This window comes from Paralichthys olivaceus, chromosome 22 (assembly GCF_024713975.1).
Source record: "Paralichthys olivaceus isolate ysfri-2021 chromosome 22, ASM2471397v2, whole genome shotgun sequence".
Classification (NCBI taxonomy): Eukaryota; Metazoa; Chordata; class Actinopteri; order Pleuronectiformes; family Paralichthyidae; genus Paralichthys; species Paralichthys olivaceus.
This window is the reverse complement of record NC_091114.1, coordinates 17,303,927-17,322,647: the sequence shown is the minus strand read 5'-3', so window position 1 is coordinate 17,322,647 and position 18,721 is coordinate 17,303,927. Positions and strand designations below refer to the sequence as shown.

The 18,721-nt window shown below is 46.4% G+C and overlaps 2 protein-coding genes and 1 long non-coding RNA gene across 12 annotated transcripts in view; 1 reads left to right on the top strand and 2 right to left on the bottom strand.

The window, feature by feature from the left end:
- Positions 1 to 13,895, bottom strand: part of mogat3a (monoacylglycerol O-acyltransferase 3a) — a 21,768-nt gene extending 7,873 nt beyond the window's left edge. For 3 of the 9 annotated variants that reach the window (XM_069518930.1, XM_069518931.1, XM_069518929.1), the window contains exons 1-7: positions 12,102 to 13,895; positions 11,100 to 11,278; positions 10,835 to 10,895; positions 9,545 to 9,604; positions 8,930 to 9,073; positions 592 to 722; positions 7 to 155 (exon numbers count right to left, since the gene is read on the bottom strand). In XM_069518930.1, coding sequence (XP_069375031.1) covers positions 7 to 155; positions 592 to 722; positions 8,930 to 9,073; positions 9,545 to 9,604; positions 10,835 to 10,895; positions 11,100 to 11,278; positions 12,102 to 12,195 — 818 coding nt within the window. In that variant the 5' untranslated portion in view covers positions 12,196 to 13,895. The remainder of the gene's footprint in view (positions 1 to 6; positions 156 to 591; positions 723 to 8,929; positions 9,074 to 9,544; positions 9,605 to 10,834; positions 10,896 to 11,099; positions 11,279 to 12,101) is intronic. The other 6 variants (XM_069518933.1, XM_069518932.1, XM_069518934.1 and 3 more) reach the window with 6 other exon arrangements.
- LOC138406508 (uncharacterized) lies at positions 3,152 to 7,966 on the bottom strand. Its single transcript, XR_011239959.1, has 2 exons — positions 7,835 to 7,966; positions 3,152 to 4,350 (listed from the first exon to the last, which is right to left on the bottom strand). It is a non-coding gene; the product is annotated as an uncharacterized lncRNA (long non-coding RNA).
- Positions 13,795 to 18,721, top strand: LOC109645678 (uncharacterized). 2 transcript variants are annotated; one of them, XM_020111308.2, is made up of 7 exons: positions 13,795 to 13,931; positions 14,237 to 14,720; positions 14,802 to 15,314; positions 15,391 to 15,784; positions 15,989 to 16,078; positions 16,790 to 16,861; positions 16,957 to 18,721. In XM_020111308.2, coding segments are annotated over exons 1-7 (2,529 nt in total). In that variant the 5' UTR covers positions 13,795 to 13,929; the 3' UTR covers positions 17,931 to 18,721. The 2 variants fall into 2 exon arrangements, with proteins under 2 accessions (XP_019966867.2, XP_069375029.1); XM_069518928.1 differs by having other exon boundaries at positions 15,986 to 16,078.

The following is an 18,721-nucleotide window of genomic DNA, read 5'->3' as shown; positions in this document are numbered from 1 at the left end:
ACACACACACACACACACACACACACACACACACACACACACACACACGCATATGCAGTGTAATGTTGATAGCCCCGCCCCCTGATCTCAGGTGTGATTAGCTCCACCCACCCATATTTCAGGGCCAGCTTGATGAAGCCCTTCCTGTTTCGCACCTGAAAAAATTATAAAACAGAAAAATTAATTTCTAATATTTGATTTTTTGTTCTCATCAAACGTTCGGTTTTAATATATTTAATAATAATATTACAATGTTACCGTTTACATAATATATCTATATATCTTTATGTGTAATATCTCTATATTTTATATATTTATATATCATATCTTTATATAATACATTTATACATAATGTATTTACATAATATACCTATACATAACATCTTTACATATCATATCTTTATATATCATATATTTATACATCATATCTTTATATAATACATTTATACATAATGTATTTACATATTATATCTATACATAACATCTTTACATATCATATCTTTATATATCATATCTGTATATATCATATCTTTATATAATACATTTATAGATAATACATTTATAGATAATATATTTATATCTGAAGTGAACCTGCAGAGTTAAAGCTCCGGGTCGAGCGTCCAGAGACTCTGGAGCTCCGCCCACCGCGATGACAGCAACATTTCCTCCTTCAGGACGATTCACCAGGTACGACAGGCTGGACTTAGAGCTGGAGACCAGACCTGACAGACAGACAGGTGAGAGACAGACAGACAGACAGGTGAGAGACAGACAGGTGACAAACAGACAGACAGGCAGACAGACAGGTGAGAGACAGACAGGCAGACAGACAGGTGAGAGACAGACAGGTGACAAACAGACAGACAGGCAGACAGACAGGTGAGAGACAGACAGACAAATGACAAACAGACAGCAGGCAGTAAAAGGTGAGAACATTTTCTATAGAAACTACCAGAGGAGACGTTTTCTATAGAAACTACCAGAGGAGACGTTTTCTACAGAAACTACCAGAGGAGACGTTTTCTACAGAAACTACCAGAGGAGACGTTTTCTACAGAAACTACCAGAGGAGACATTTTCTATACAAACTACCAGAGGAGACGTTTTCTATAGAAACTACCAGAGGAGACGTTTTCTATACAAACTACCAGAGGAGACGTTTTCTACAGAAACTACCAGAGGAGACGTTTTCTATAGAAACTACCAGAGGAGACGTTTTCTATAGAAACTACCAGAGGAGACGTTTTCTACAGAAACTACCAGAGGAGACGTTTCTATACAAACTACCAGAGGAGACGTTTTCTATAGAAACTACCAGAGGAGACGTTTTCTATACAAACTACCAGAGGAGACGTTTTCTATAGAAACTACCAGAGGAGACGTTTTCTACAGAAACTACCAGAGGAGACGTTTTCTATACAAACTACCAGAGGAGACGTTTTCTATAGAAACTACCAGAGGAGACATTTTCGACAGAAACTACCAGAGGAGACGTTTTCTATACAAACTACCAGAGGAGACGTTTTCTATAGAAACTACCAGAGGAGACGTTTTCTACAGAAACTACCAAAGGAGACATTTTCTACAGAAACTACCAGAGGAGACGTTTTCTACAGAAACTACCAGAGGAGACGTTTTCTACAGAAACTACCAGAGGAGACGTTTTCTACAGAAACTACCAGAGGAGACGTTTTCTACAGAAACTACCAGAGGAGACGTTTTCTACAGAAACTACCAGAGGAGACGTTTTCTACAGAAACTACCAGAGGAGACGTTTCTACAGAAACTACCAGAGGAGACGTTTTCTACAGAAACTACCAGAGGAGACATTTTCTATACAAACTACCAGAGGAGACGTGTTCTACAGAAACTACCAGAGGCGACGTTTTCTATAGAAACTACCAGAGGAGACATTTTCTACAGAAACTACCAGAGGAGATGTTTTCTACAGAAACTACCAGAGGAGACGTTTTCTATAGAAACTACCAGAGGAGACGTTTTCTATAGAAACTACCAGAGGAGACATTTTACACAGAAACTACCAGAGGAGACATTTTCTACAGAAACTACCAGAGGAGACATTTTCTACAGAAACTACCAGAGGAGACGTTTTCTACAGAAACTACCAGAGGAGATGTTTTCTATAGAAACTACCAGAGGAGACGTTTTCTACAGAAACTACCAGAGGAGACGTTTTCTATAGAAACTACCAGAGGAGACATTTTACACAGAAACTACCAGAGGAGACATTTTCTACAGAAACTACCAGAGGAGATGTTTTCTATAGAAACTACCAGAGGAGACGTTTTCTACAGAAACTACCAGAGGAGATGTTTTCTATAGAAACTACCAGAGGAGACATTTTACACAGAAACTACCAGAGGAGACGTTTTCTATAGAAACTACCAGAGGAGACGTTTTCTATAGAAACTACCAGAGGAGACATTTTCTATAGAAACTACCAGAGGAGACGTTTTCTATAGAAACTACCAGAGGAGACATTTTACACAGAAACTACCAGAGGAGACATTTTCTACAGAAACTACCAGAGGAGACATTTTCTACAGAAACTACCAGAGGAGACGTTTTCTACAGAAACTACCAGAGGAGATGTTTTCTATAGAAACTACCAGAGGAGACGTTTTCTACAGAAACTACCAGAGGAGATGTTTTCTATAGAAACTACCAGAGGAGACATTTTACACAGAAACTACCAGAGGAGACATTTTCTATAGAAACTACCAGAGGAGTCGCTCCTGGCTGGCCTCACTTTCTGAAATGAGACTCTTCATATAATGAGATATAATATAAATATATGGATATAATACATAACCTGTATTAAACCTGAGCTGTGACAGAATAAATCCCTCTGAGGAGAAAAAAGAAGACAGGAAGTGTCTGAGTCACTGTGATACCGACTGATCTCTTCTAGATTAATGATCAAACTGATCGATCGATCGCTGCAGCTCAAATGATCCTGGGAAGTCAGCCAATCAAAGAGCAGCTCTCTGCCTCCTCCTGCACCGACCTGTCACACAGTGTTTACTCAGATCAGCTGACTGAGGAAGTACAACTGAGGGAAGCATCAAGTCAGACATACAGAGAGAAGGAAGGACGGACCGACAGACAGACAGAGAGAGAGAGAGAGAAACAGAGTCAGAGTTTTTTTTATTTTCACATATTTTCGTTTGTACAGGTTTTTAAAATAAAGTGCTCATGTAATTAGAATAAATAAAAAAAACATCAATCAGTTAAAAAGTGTGGAAAAGACAGCTCATCTTTATTTACGGTGCAGATTGTGTTTTTAAAACACCAGCGTTTTTTAAAAGACTCGAGATCAGAGACATGTTTATAAAAGTTGAACTCGAGTCTGAGTCTTGCTCGGAGGTTTGTCACCCACACTGCCATTGCTTCCTGCCCTTCCCTGTTCTCCACCCTGTGTTTACGGCTAACATATATAGCCAGTTTGGCTTCACCTGATAGAAAGTTTAGGAGCTGCCACTTTATTAAATTTCTTGTAGCCAGCTCCCATGATAAAAACCTTCTCAGTAAAAATTACGTTAAAAAGACTAAAAACCGTGGTTAAAAGAGAGAAGAGACTTGTGAGTCTCTTGCACTCAGTAAAAACGTGATAAACAGTCTCACGCAGATTGCAAAATGGGCACTTGTTAAGAACAGTGGGATTAATAACAGAAATAAAAGCGTTGGAAGCAATGGCACCGTGTAAAATTCTCCACTGGAGGTCGCCGGTCCTTTTTTTTAGGGGAGGTTTATATAAAATCCGCCACTGTGGGCTGGGTCCATTTTCACCCCACCTCTGTGTCCACACAGTGGGGGGCCTGTTGCTCAGTCCGGACTGGTGGATGCTCTTTACACAGTTTCTGTAGAGGGTTCTTTTGTCACTTCTGTGTATAGTTAGTTTGTGTTTGTTTACTACAGTGAGTAGGGGGCCGGTCTTCTCCCCCAGCCCTGGGCTCAGGATGATATCCGGGTAGGGGTCTGCAGCATCAGGTTTAATTTCTTTGTTTTGGTGGCCCCTCAGGAGGCTCTTTTCTTCTTCGGAGAGCCTCTGGGTCCAGAATTCCAGGATCCTCTGGGCCACCCGGAGAGACTGCAGCCCCAGCAGAGAGCCCAGGGCCTGGGTGTTGGTCAGTGTCGGCCCCACTGCATCCACCAGCTGCTGTAGGGTCAGGGTTCCAGACCTGGTCAGCGCCGCCATCAGGCCATGTGTTGTTTTGTCGCTGACGTCCAGTCTGGCTCCATTGACGATGGGTTCTCTCAACAACCAGTGCAGAGAGTTGGCTTCTGGGCACCTTTTATGGTTAAAAAGGGCCCATGACTTAAAAACACCTTGATAAAAAGGAGGCAACATAGTTAGTTTTAAAAATTTAGGATCAGTTAAAAACAGAGCATCATCCAACCCCAGCTTATTGGCACGCCTCAGGATGCTGCTGGTCACATCTCTCCACACCAGATCTGCCGGACCTGTGAGGTACCTTTGTCTAAAAGTGGCAGTCCGGCTGGCCAGGTGGACAAGGCCCTGTCCCCCCTCCTCCCTGTCTAAAAACAGCACCCCCTGTGGCACCCAGTGCAGACCACCCCAGAGGAAGTCAACCATCTTCCTCTGGATTTCTGCGAGGAAGCCTGGGGGGGGGTCTACACAGGTAAGTCGGTGCCACAGCTGGGATGCTACCAAGTTGTTTAAAACCAGAACTCTACCTCTAAAAGACATCTGGGGGAGCAGCCATTTCCAATTGTTGAGTTTGTTTTGAATTTTTTCTGTGACGGTCTCCCAGTTCTTCTTCATTATATGGTCTGCTCCTAAAAACACCCCGAGATATTTTAAACCTCCTTTCTTCCACTCCAGGTTTTGGGGGAGAACCGGGAGACCGCTGCGCCACTCACCGACAGCGAGGGCTTCGCTTTTTTTCCAGTTGACCCTCGCTGCCGATGCCGAGCTAAAATCCTTGATAATGTTTGCTAAAACGTCAACCTCCATATGGTTCTTAATAAAAACTATAAGATCGTCTGCGTAGGCAGATAAAATCATGTTTCTACTAAAACCAGGATAAAACAACCCTTGAAGGTTGGAACGTATTTTGTGGAGAGAGCGTAGAGCATCCCTGACAGAGCGCAGCCCTGCCTGACACCTCTACACACTCTAAAAGGAGCACTCAGACTGCCGTTGACCTTCAGCACACTCTCAACATCACTGTACAGCACCTTGATCTTAGCTATGAAGCCAGCGCTGAACCCAAACTTCCCCATCACTTTCCACAGGAAGCTGTGTTCAACACGGTCAAAAGCCTTTTCTTGGTCTATGGAAATGAAACCAGTGTTTGCACCTAATGAGCTAGAGACATCCAAAACATCTCGAATCAGGTGGACATTGTCCACCATGGACCTGCCGGGGACGCAGTAGGTCTGGTCCCGGTGGATGACCTGCTCCATAGCCTTTCCCAGCCTGGAGGCCAATACTTTGGACAGGAGTTTGTAATCCACACAGAGCAGTGACACAGGGCGCCAGTTTCTGATGTCCTGCAGGTTCCCCTTTTTGGGCAGTAGTGTGAGGACCGCCCTCCTGCAGGACACTGGCATGGAACCAGAGGCCAGACACTCATTAAAAACCTCTGAGACATCCTTTGCGAGGATGTCCCAGTAGGCCTTATAAAATTCCACTGTGAGGCCATCAATGCCAGGAGCTCGCCGTCCCTGCATGCCCTGCAGGGCGGTCAGTAGCTCCTGCATCTGGAGGGGGCCCTCGAGCTGTGAGTTGGTCTCTGCAGAGACTTGGGGTAGTCCCCCGCAGAAACCTTCCAGGAGCGCCGGCTCCTCCTTGTACTCGGTGGAGTATAAAAGTTGATAAAAGCTCACAGCCCGCCCTCGTATCTGGCTTGGTTCCGTCAGTTCTTGCCCCGTGTCAGACAGCAGTGCGTGGATTACTTTCCCCTGGCCGTTCTTTTTTCTCCAGGGTGAAGAAATAGCTAGAGGGAGCATCCATCTCTGTGATGTTCTGGAACCGGGACCTGACCAACGCGCCCTGTACTTTACTGTCCAGCAGGTCGGCTAAGGCCATTTTTTTCTCTTTGAGGCTTTCAATATAACCTCGATTTCCGGTGGACTCACGTAAATGTTCTAGTTCCACTATTTCGGTCTCTAGATCCTTCATAGATCTGGTGCTATCTCGTGTGACGTTTAGTGTGTGCTGTTGACACAATAGTCTTATTTGTGTCTTACCATGATCCCACCACTGCCTAAGATTGTTAAACTCGCCCTTCCTCTGTCTAAAAACACCCCAGAAATAAATAAAGACCTCTCTAAAACTCCTATCAAATGTTAAAACAGAATTAAAATGCCAATAAGCACTTTTGGGTAAAATATTCCTGATAAAAACATGAGATAAAATGAGAGAATGATCAGTAAAACCAGCAGGCATAATAACACAACTCTTAAAAATGTTAAAATGATGTTTAAAGCAATAAATACGATCTAGTCTGGCTAAGGAGACCCTGCTCTCTCTGAAGTGGGACCAGGTGTACTGTCTGGAGTCTGGGTGCATCCTCCTCCACACGTCCACCAGGCCGTGAGAGCGGACCAGCTGCTTCAAGGCGTGCTGAGAGGCTGCATGAGGCTCTGTGTGGTTCCGATCTAAAATCGCATCTTCAGTGCAGTTAAAATCCCCCCCAAGAATAAAAAATCCTCCGTAGAGCAACCATTTAAAACGTCATTTACTTTGACTAAAAACTGCTTCCTCTCTGCACCAGATGTTGGAGCATAAATGTTGATAAAAACAGCAGCAAAATGGTCGAACTGAGCTTTGACTAAAAGAAGCCTCCCCTCGATAAAATGTTGGACCTCCAGTGCCTTGGGTTTAAAAGCCCGTGAGAAGAGGAAGCCCACTCCTCCACTGAGGGAGGTGTTGTGACTTAAAATGGCTTCCCCTTCCCACTCCCTCCTCCAGTCAGACTCATTATTAAAATCATTGTAAAAAGAAGACATCTATTTTTTTCATTTTGGCTGATTCATAAATAAAATGTCTTTTCTTTTGGTCTCTTGCACCGTTTACGTTTAAAACACCTATTTTAAAAACATCCATAGTGGTAGAGATGTTAAAAACTATAATAGAAAACAATAAGTTAATTAAAACACACATTGCTGCCTTTTCCATCACTGCTCAGTTGTTTTTTTGCTTTGAGCACAAGCTTCTTTAACCTAAAAACCTCCTGATCTGTGAGGCCAGACTCTTCCCTCTGGCTCATGTGGAGTCTGGCCGAGGAAATAAAAAGACCTAAGTCGGGGAAGTGTTCTTCCACCTTCACCCCGTGTTGGTTTTTAGTTTGATGAAGGAAATGTTTTAATTTTTCTCCAGTGAACATTTTTTTTTTTGACTACTGTTAAAACTTGGCACGTCGCTGCTGTCAGACACACACTCATTCTCACTTTCATCACTGTTATTCTGATTTTCCTCCACTTTGCTGTTTTTGGCTTCGTTGGTTGCACCTCTGGTTGATCGCCTGCGTTTTATTGTTTGTTTTGGTTTGACTGCTTTTCCTGCTTCTTCCTCCATCTCAGCCTCCTCCACCTGTTCACTCCATGACACACTACTCTCTCCAGTTTTATTTCCTTTATTTACATTGATTTCTCCTCCCTTCCCTTGCTGCTCACTCTTTTCTTCACCCCCTTTCCTTTCCTCCTCACCTGTCTTCTCCTCCACCTGCTTCATACACACCCCACTCCCACCACTTTCTTCTTTCCCTTCACCTCCCACCTCCCTTTCCTCTACCTCACCCAAAATACCCTCCACCCTCACACCCTGTGCATTAACAGTACTCACCCTGTGTGTCGGGTCGGCCACAGCGGCGGGTCTCCGCGGAGAGGTCCGCGGAGCGGCAATTGGCCGCTCAGCCCAGGCCGCCGGTCCCGCAGCGGCAGGCCCCCCGAGCAGGAGCGGCGCCCCAGGCGGGAGTGGCTGTGGCCCGGGGGTGGCTGCGGACGCTGGAGCCCCCGCCGCTCCACAGGCACCGGAGCGACGGGGGCTCCAGCGTCCGCAGCCACCCCCGGGCCGGGCGGGGCCAGGTCGCTCCGTCTCGGACAGGCTCTCACCGTGTGTCCCTCTTCTACACAACCGAAGCACTTCATCACCGATGAAGTGGCGAAAATCACGTAGTCGTAGTCGAAGGTTGAGCTCCTCGCTCCGGTTGTTAAGTATCATATAGAGCTGTCTCCGGTGAGACACTACGTGTTTCAGTAACGGAGACTTACATCCAGACAACATCTTGCAGATCGGGGACGCCACCTTCCCGTGTCTGGACAGCTCTCTGCTGAGGAACTCATCGGTTATGAAGGGGGGGACGTTGGACAGGACTACCTTGGTGGCGGGTTGGGACAGAGGTAGCACCTGTACAAAGACGCCGTTCACGGTGATTCCTGTCTCGACGACCGAGTTCACCTTCTCCACTCGGTCCAGGAAAACAACCACGGCACTGTTCATTCTAGCGGCCGACACGACGCCGCTGTGGCCGACCTTCTCCCCCACAGCGAGGCTGATGTCCTCCACGCTGCAGGGGAAGGTGGCAGAGATCTTTACACCGTGTTTGCGGGTGAGATGTTTAAAACTCGCGGCAGACATGGCGCCTGCCACGCTACCGGCAAGACGCCGGCGAGGGGAAACACACAAATACACCAACACCAACTATAAACTACTGTGATATAACGTGATTATTAAACTATGTGAGAAATATAACATTAAATAGTGAGAAAATAAAGCAAATGAAACGATTTAACGCTCAGAAACCACCACCAGCTCTCAGCTCCACACACACTCACTCCGCCATGACAGAGAGAGAGAGACAGAGAGAGAGAGACAGAGAGAGAGATGGACAGAGAGACAGAGGGAGAGAGACAGAGAGACAGACAGACAGCTGTGTACCTCCACTCATGATGTAATCTCTGAACAGTGGGACTCTGAACCAGAACGGCAGCATCAGCAGGTGAGACGTCAAACCAGGAAACAGACGAGAGAAACCTGTCGACTCCGTACAGAAGTTACCAAACGCCCCCGCCACCAGAACACCTGAGAGACAGAGAGACAGACAGGCCATGAGACAGACAGGTCAACACCACCACCAGAACACCTGAGAGACAGACAGGCCATGAGACAGACAGGTCAACACCGCCACCAGAACACCTGAGAGACAGAGAGACAGACAAGCCATGAGACAGACAGGTCAACACCGCCACCAGAACACCTGAGAGACAGAGAGACAGACAGGCCATGAGACAGACGGGTCAACACCGCCACCAGAACACCTGAGAGACAGAGAGGCCATGAGACAGACAGGTCAACACCGCCACCAGAACACCTGAGAGACAGAGAGACAGACAGGCCATGAGACAGACAGGTCAACACCGCCATGAGAACACCTGAGAGACACACGGCAGACAGGCCATGAGACAGACAGGTCAACACCGCCACCAGAACACCTGAGAGACAGAGAGACAGACAGGCCATGAGACAGACAGGTCAACACCGCCATGAGAACACCTGAGAGACACACGGCAGACAGGCCATGAGACAGACAGGTCAACACCGCCATCAGAACACCTGAGAGACAGAGAGACAGACAGGCCATGAGACAGACAGGTCAACACCGCCATCAGAACACCTGAGAGACAGACAGGCAGACAAGCCATGAAACAGACAGGTCAACACCGCCACCAGAACACCTGAGAGACAAAGAGACAGACAGGTCAACACTGCCACCAGAACACCTGAGAGACAGGCAGACAGGCCATGAGACAGACAGGTCAACACCGCCACCAGAACACCTGAGAGACAAAGAGACAGACAGGTCAACACCGCCACCAGAACACCTGAGAGACAAAGAGACAGACAGGTCAACACCGCCACCAGAACACCTGAGAGACAAAGAGACAGACAGGCCATGAGACAGACAGGTCAACACTGCCACCAGAACACCTGAGAGACAAAGAGACAGACAGGTCAACACTGCCACCAGAACACCTGAGAGACAGACAGACAGACAGGCAGACAGACAGGTCAACACCGCCACCAGAACACCTGAGAGACAGACAGGCAGACAGGCCATGAGACAGACAGGTCAACACCGCCACCAGAACACCTGAGAGACAAAGAGACAGACAGGTCAACACCGCCACCAGAACACCTGAGAGACAGACAGGCAGACAGGCCATGAGACAGACAGGTCAACACCGCCACCAGAACACCTGAGAGACAGACAGACAGACAAGCCATGAGACAGACAGACAGACAGGCAGACAGACAGGTCAACACCGCCACCAGAACACCTGAGAGACAGACAGACAGACAGGCAGACAGACAGGTCAACACTGCCACCAGAACACCTGAGAGACAAAGAGACAGACAGGTCAACACCGCCACCAGAACACCTGAGAGACAGACAGACAGACAGGCAGACAGACAGGTCAACACCGCCACCAGAACACCTGAGAGACAGACAGACAGACAGGCAGACAGACAGGTCAACACCGCCACCAGAACACCTGAGAGACAGACAGTCAGACAGGCCATGAGACAGACAGGTCAACACCGCCACCAGAACACCTGAGAGACAAAGAGACAGACAGGTCAACACCGCCACCAGAACACCTGAGAGACAGACAGGCAGACAGGCCATGAGACAGACAGGTCAACACCGCCACCAGAACACCTGAGAGACAGACAGACAGACAAGCCATGAGACAGACAGACAGACAGGCAGACAGACAGGTCAACACCGCCACCAGAACACCTGAGAGACAGACAGACAGGCAGACAGACAGAGTTTCTCACCATGTGGGTGAAATCCAAAGATGTAATTTTTCCTTGGATCCAGATCAACTGTTTTAATCAGCTGCAGACACAAATCAATCATCAATAATGATTCATCAATGGTCAACAATGAATATTCAATTATCAATAATTGATCAATTATCAATTATTGATCAATTATCAATCAATAAACAATTATTAATGATCAAACGTTGACAACAATCGATGCTCATGATTAATCACTGATCAATGAATGATCAGCCGGAGTATTGATCGATCATCTGACCTTTATTGGAAAGTAATCTCTGAAGTAATCCCACACGACCCAGCTCCTGACCCAACGTGACCTCCGACCTCCACTGCTGGGCGTGTCCCAGTCCAACCACAGCCAACCAGAATACAGCAGGGCCAGCATCCACCAATCAGAGAGAGCCAGCAGGACAAACACTGCCAGACAGCATTGAGCTGAGGGAGAGACAGACAGTGAGACAGACAGACAGACTGTAAGAGAGACAGACAGTGAGACAGACATAACTGAGACAGACAGACTGTAAGAGAGAGACAGACAGTGAGACAGACAGACATAACTGAGACAGACAGACAGACTGTAAGAGAGAGACAGACAGTGAGACAGACAGACATAACTGAGACAGACAGACTGTAAGAGAGAGACAGACAGTGAGACAGACAGACATAACTGAGACAGACAGACAGACTGTAAGAGAGAGACAGACAGTGAGACAGACAGACATAACTGAGACAGACAGACAGACTGTAAGAGACACTGACAGTGAGACAGACAGACTGTAAGAAAGACAGACAGTGAGAAACAGACAGTGAGACAGACAGACAGACGAATGTAAGAGACACATTCAGACTGTAACTGAGACAGACAGTGACACAGACAGGTACAGACAGACAGACAGACAGACAGACACACTGTAAAAGACACAGACAGTGAGTGATAGACACAGACAGGTACCCAGAGCCTGGAAGGAGAACGTCCACTGTTGAACACACAGACAGACAGACAGATACAGACAGACAGACAGATTATACAGACAGACACAGACAGACAGACAGATACAGACAGACAGACAGACAGACAGATTATACAGACAGACACAGACAGACAGATTATACAGACAGACAGACACAGACAGACAGACAGACAGACAGACAGATTATACAGACAGACACAGACAGACAGACAGACAGACAGACAGACAGACAGGTACAGACAGACAGACAGACAGACAGACAGACAGACAGACAGACAGACAGGTACCCAGGGCCAGGAAGGAGAACGTCCACTGTAGAACCGCCGCAGTTTGAAGCCTCCTCCGCAGCGGAACGTTCAGCGGAGCGAACTCGATCTTCATGCCGGCGGTCGAACTCCTTCGCCCGGCTCGGAGCGCTGCGACGTCCCAGTGTCTCTGCTTGATGTCGGTTTGTCTGTCCCTCGGCCTGTCTGTCTCTCGGTCTGTCTCTCGGTCTGTCTGTCTGTCTCTCGGTCTGTCTGTCAGTAGCAGGTTCACTTCCTGGTTTGGTTGAAACAATCTTGAATTCAAACTTTATTCAGTTTGAACAAACTTCTTAAACACGCTGCACGCGCTCCTCCACTGTACGTGCGCGCGACAATGTTTCCTCTCAGCCAATCACAGCTCGTGACGACACATGCCTGGAGTGAGGCGCGTTCACGGACGATAAAAAAACATTAGAACTTTTAAACATGAGTGAAAACATGAGCTGGTAAATCAAAGATCACTAACTAACTAAACTAGTATAATACTTAACCGAACTAAGCCAAACTAAACTTCAACTAAACTTTTACTTTATCTTTAAGTTTAACTATAACTAAATTAAACTAAACTAAACTAAACTTCACCAAAACCTTTACTTTATCTTTAATTTTAACTATAACTAAATTAAACTAAACTAAACTAAACTAAACTAAACTAAACTTCAACTAAACTTTTTACTTTATCTTTAACTCTAACCTAACCAAACCAAACTTAAACTGAACTTAAACTTTATCTAAACTAAACTAAACTAAACTCAATTAAAATTAACTTTATATTTAACTAAACTAAGCTTTAACTTAATCTTTAACTTTATATTTAACTAAACCAAACTAAACTAAATTGAACTGAACTTTAACTTTAACATAAACTTTATCTCTAAACTAAACTTTAACTCAATTTAACTAACTCAACTCAATAGAAAAGACACAAGCTCTGTTCTTTGAAAAGAGAGAAACTCAGGGAATATAATCTTAAACTGGAAATAACCTGGAGAGAGTTGACAGTGCTCGGTTTTTCAGAGTAAACTTTAAAAAAAGACCAACATGCAGAGAACCATTTAAAACTCTGAAATATAATGAAACCTGATAAATGTCCTGAGGCATCTTGCAGGATCGGAGTGTTTGGCTGTTTGACTGAAAAGTATTTATGTGGCACTAAGGGTCAGCAGTAAAATCTGTGCTGGTAGAGCTGATGTGATGCAGGCTCGGGTTCTGAGGTTCTAAAGCTCTGATGTTTTAAAGCTCTGATGTTCTGAGGTTCTGAGGTTCTGATGTTCTGAAGCTCTGAGGTTCTGAGGTTTTGAGGCTGTGCTTAGTAGCAGTTAGAACTTCCCCACTGCAGATCAAATGCCACTGAGGTTACAGTAGAAACAGAATTAAGACCAGTGAGTATTTTTATAAAATGATATAGATATAAACAAGCTGTCACAGACGGATCAAAGGATCCAGAAACAGATGCAACAGGGTCTGCAGGTTCTGAACCAAGACAAGAGAACATCAAATGACTGAAGTGAGGAAGAAATGTTCTGAGTGAGCAGATTCAATATATGTAGTGATTGTGTGTCCTCACAAGGTCTGAAGGAGAAGAAGAAGAAGTTAGTTTGGTTTTTATTTTATTTTAACTCAATAGAATAGTTATTATAAGACATGTTGATCCACACTCCACACCAGCTGGTGGCGGCATTACACCAAATCTATGTTTGTCCACCGCTAATGAAAACCCAAAAGAAGAAGAAGAGAGGGAGGTGAAGAGGAGAAGAAGAAGAAGAAGAAGAAGAAGAAGAAGAAGAAGACGCTGTTTACACTGTTTCACATGTGAGTTTTTTTCTTCGTTTCACGTAAAGAGCAGTTACACATTAGCTCCTCACATGCTAACACATGCTAACATCGGTGGTGTTGCGGTTAGCCCATCAGCTGTTAGCATGTTGGCCAACAGTGGATCGGTGTCCATTATCGGACACACCCTGCTCTGACTATGTTCTGTCCGCTGTCTGACCTCCGCACAGTGTGTCTATTGTTACCACATCCAGCAGCTGGTGTGTGTCCGTCCGTTGTTGTGTACAACTGGGTTGGTGGAGTTTGGTTTAACTCTGTGAGACGAATGTGTATTTGATCATCAGGTCTGCAGTTACCGTGGAGACGGCTGTCACCGTGAAGGAAACAACTGTTGTTGCCATGGCCAACAACACGGAGGAGCACGTGTCTGAGCAAACCTCCCCTCTTGAGGAGGAGTTGAAGAAACCTGCCCGCCGCCGTCGACGGGCCAGCGTCACATTAGGGAGGCGGGGCCAGAGAGGGAAGAAGTGGGTCCCCGCAGACAAGAGGCGGGGCCCAGGTGAGAAGAGACGTGGTCAGAAGGAGAAGCGGCGAGGTCACGAGGAGAAGAAGGAGGGCGTGACGGTGAAGAGAATGTGGAGTGGCGGGAAGCGACAATATTGTGTGTTCTGTCGGCGTCCGCAGGTGAAGATCGCACGTCACCTGCTGCGAAAGCACACAGATGAACCGGAGGTGATGGCCGCCAGCACACTGCCGACGGGCTCCAAACAACGCCACCTGCTGCTGGACCACCTGCGCTGCAGAGGCAACTACCTCCACAACATCGAGGTTTGTTGACCTGTCGACAACCATCTTTCTGTGCACCCGTCTGTTAAACCTGTCTGTTTACCTGTCTCCCTCCCACCTCAGGTGATCAGACAGGGCAGTGGGGAGATCATCCCGTGTCGTCAGCCGTCAGAGGAGGTCGATGCGCGGAATTACCTGCCATGTCCGCTCTGCCTGGGTTTCTTCCTTCGCTCTGATCTCTGGAAACATCAGGCATCCTGTCGTAAGAAGCTGTCGTCCAACCCCTCCAAAGACTCCACCTCAGAGACAAGGTCAGACACGACATCTGACTATACAGGAAAGTCTGTCTGTGATCAAGGAGACAACAGGGCTTCCAGGTCAACGGAGGACACACTGTCTGACCCCCAAGGGGACATAGTTGCAGCAGACCAGACCTGTAAACCCGGGTCCAATCAGCCTGATACTGCTGAACCCAGTGGGGATCAGGATGCAACCTCTGACCCTGGGGTTGACCGGCCAAGGAAGCGAATTAGGGTCCAAGCCGCAGCATCCCGCCTCCTTCCAATTTCTGGCGGAGCGTCAGAGAGTTGCAGTGAAGTCCTGCATCGCATGAACCAGGACCACATCTCACATCAGGTCTGTACACCTGTTGTCCTGTGTCTCTACCTGTCCTTTACCCATCTCTGTGTTAATTCCACTTCACTCTGTCCAGGTCAAATCTGATTGGTTGATCTGTAAATATGGAAACAAGTTGATGGGGAACCAAGATAGCAGCCAGAAGCGGTATGATTATGTCAGTCAAAAGCTGCGGGAACTTGGGAGGTTCCTCCTGGCAGCTAAATCACTGGACTCTGGCGTTCACACACTACTGGACGTTTTGGCTCCAGGCCGCCTCAGCCTGGCACTGGCTGCTGCCAGAAAGGCATCTGGGTATCGCTGGAGCCGCCCTCCTCTGGCGGTGAAGACCACACTGAAAACAGTTTGCGAGATTGCCATCGGAGAGAGTCTGCAGGATGGAGACTGGGAGGCAGCAGCCAAAACCACCGACTTTTACCACATTCTGGGAAGAGAGTGGGACAACCTGGGGCTGCTGAACCCTGATGCAGGTAACGAGGGGGTCAAACCTCGGGACACATGGTCAAACATTACATTACAAAATTTGTATTTTTATTACTCTGGTCTGTAAAGTGGAACAGCTCTTATCAGGGATAGTTTACATTTACTGACAGCTCGTCAGGATGCGAAAGAAGTTCAGAACAGATTCATGTTTTACATTAGCAATGCACCAAACAGTTTTTTCTATCCAGTAGCTCCTGAGGGAGGAATCAAGCTGAAGAAACAACTGGTCCAATCACGGAATGACAAGAAGTCGAGTCAAGAGCCTGAAACAAGTCCAGTGGGTGAGTCCTGATTGGGACTGATGACTTACGACTGATGCTCGAAGGACTTCATGATTAATATTAATATATTGCAGCAGCCAGACAAACATCAGATACCATGGATGCTGCAGGTTGTGTTCGGAGTAAACAATGCTGTGAACATGATGCTAAGCTAGCTGTCTCTCCTTGTAAGCTTTATGATATTTCTTTGTAAATGCATCACAAAGAAAGAAGGTGAGCGAAGAGTGAAAAACTAATAAAAATATGTATTTATGGTTTAAGCTAACATTAGCTCATATGTTCAAAGACATGGGAACTTTTAAGGTGGATGTTATTCAGTATGAGAAAAAGTGGGGAACGTAATTCTGGTGCACTCAAGCAGGACTATACTTATGGTCCTGATCCTTACCTCTGTCTACCGATCATAAACCGTACCCATGATCTACCTCTGGCTGGACTCTCAAAACTGACCCTAGAACTACAACACAGACCTCCTGACCTGCAAGTCCTAAATCTCACCACTGGATCCATCATCTACTTCTGACCCAGATCCCTTAGGACCCAACAAGTTCTCATCATCATGCAAAGCCTCAACTCTGACCACAGAATGTACACCTCATTTTATCCCATTCATTTTTACCTTATTATTCAGTCATCCCTGCTAGAATGTCTTAGCTGTAGCAGTCCAGTAGATGATGCTGTTTGACCTCCTCCCTGTCTGTCTTTTTGTAGTTCCATCAAAGAGCAGCAACAGACCTGTGACCATGATTCCACCTGAGTCCAGACTGCAGACTCCTCTCACGGGTGGGTCCACCTGGATTCATAAATCCATCACCAACATGTGTTCAGGAGCTCATTCTGTGTTTTTAGAGATCATCAGCTTTTCATCTGTGTTTCAGTTCCTGTGGCTCCAAGAAAGGTCAGACGTCGTCCGTGGTCATCTGCAGAGAAGGAGGCAGTCTGGAGACAGTTGGGAGTCCATGTTCTGGTGCAGACCGTACCTGGGAAGGAGGTTTGTCAGCGCTGTCTTGACCTTGAGCCTGTCCTCAGAGGTCGACATTGGAAAGACATAAAGAACCAAGTCCACAACCAAATCCAGAGCCAAAAGAAGCAGCAGTTCCACGCCCAGATGGACCTTCAAGACCCCCAGGAACAACAGAATCAAGAACAAGACCAAACACAAACTCAGAAGAAGCAGCACCAGCACTTCCAGGACCAAATGGACCAACATGGAAAGGACCACACCCAGAACCAGAAGAAACAGCAGTACCATGCCCAGATAGACCACCAGGACAATGTTCAGAACCAGAAGAAACAGCAGTACCATCTCCAGTTGGACCAACAGAACCAGGACCACACCCAGAAAAAACAGCAGTTTCAAGTTCAGATGGACCACCAGGACCAGGAAAGCATTCAGAATCAAAAGAAACACCATTACCACACCCAGATGGACCACCAGGACCACCTTCAAATTCATAAAAAGCAAATGTGCCATTCTAGATTGGAACACCCTGACCATATTCAGGTCCACAAGAAGCAGCTGTACCAAATGGACCAGCAGACCCAGGTACTGCAGTCCACACTGGATCAGGACACGTCGTCTCTTCTGACGGGCACTCCTTATGGACCTGATGGACCTCATCGGGCCACAGGACTCTCACTTGTTGAGCGGGACCCCATTATCAGTCCATATCCAATTCCACACCGGGCCCCAGGGCTTCACATGGACCAGCTACTGTCCAGAACAGAGTGGACTGATGAGTCTCTGGCCCAGAACTACCCAATCAACCGGCAGCTAGCCAGGAACCTTCTCCCAGATGCACCCACAGGAGGACCTCTGCCCAATCCACACTCTGGACATGTCCACTTCTGACGGACAGGCCCACAAGGGCCCTGAACACAATTGACGATATTAGATAACAACAGGTTGTGTTTCCTTATAATAAAAGTCTTTAAGACCTCCTGTCCCTGAAAATAAAATCAGCCTTTTCCATCACAGGATCCTGCAACTTTCTGTTCATGTAATGTGACTGAGGTTCAATCTAACGTTCTTAGAAACTGCGTATCTGCTGAATCGTAGAACTCTTATTGTAGAACTTTTTATTTCCCCCTCCCCCGCCAATGGCAACAGTCCTTTTAAAGAATTTCTTCACAATTTGACCATGTGTCACTTGGACTCAAAGATGAACTGATTGGATTTCAGTGGTTAAAGCTCACAATGACCTCATAAGGAAAATAAAATGTTTGCACACTGAAAGTTGTTGGAGACAAGCAACCACAGGACGGTTATTCTAGTTCTTTATAAAAGCAGATCATTTTTCTGACCCGGTGTCAGTTTGTCACAGATACGTTCATATGCAGTGAAATGTTGAACATCGATGATCTCTGCTACTGAACAACTGCGTCCAAGCAGAAAATAAAACTTGTCTCCTCAGTGATGAATATCTGAAGTGTTTTGTGAACACGATGGACAACAAACCTGGTTCTCACAGTCCCACCTTATGGCTACAGCTCGTTGTTGGTGGAAAGCATCTCGTTGAAGATTTGGTGTTGTCTTTTTGACGGTGGAGAAAAACTCACTTTTATATTTTGCCCTTTAATAGTTGTGTATTTGACCAAACCTCAGTTATTGTTCTTGTCATCACAGTAAAAAAACGTCCGTCA

Bases quoted from the DNA above. Each gene is read 5' to 3' on its own strand.
- LOC109645678 (XM_069518928.1), top strand. The intron at 15,785-15,985 runs GTAACGAGGGGG...TTTTCTATCCAG, and splicing joins GCTGCTGAACCCTGATGCAG to TAGCTCCTGAGGGAGGAATC. The intron at 16,862-16,956 runs GTGGGTCCACCT...TCTGTGTTTCAG, and splicing joins ACTGCAGACTCCTCTCACGG to TTCCTGTGGCTCCAAGAAAG.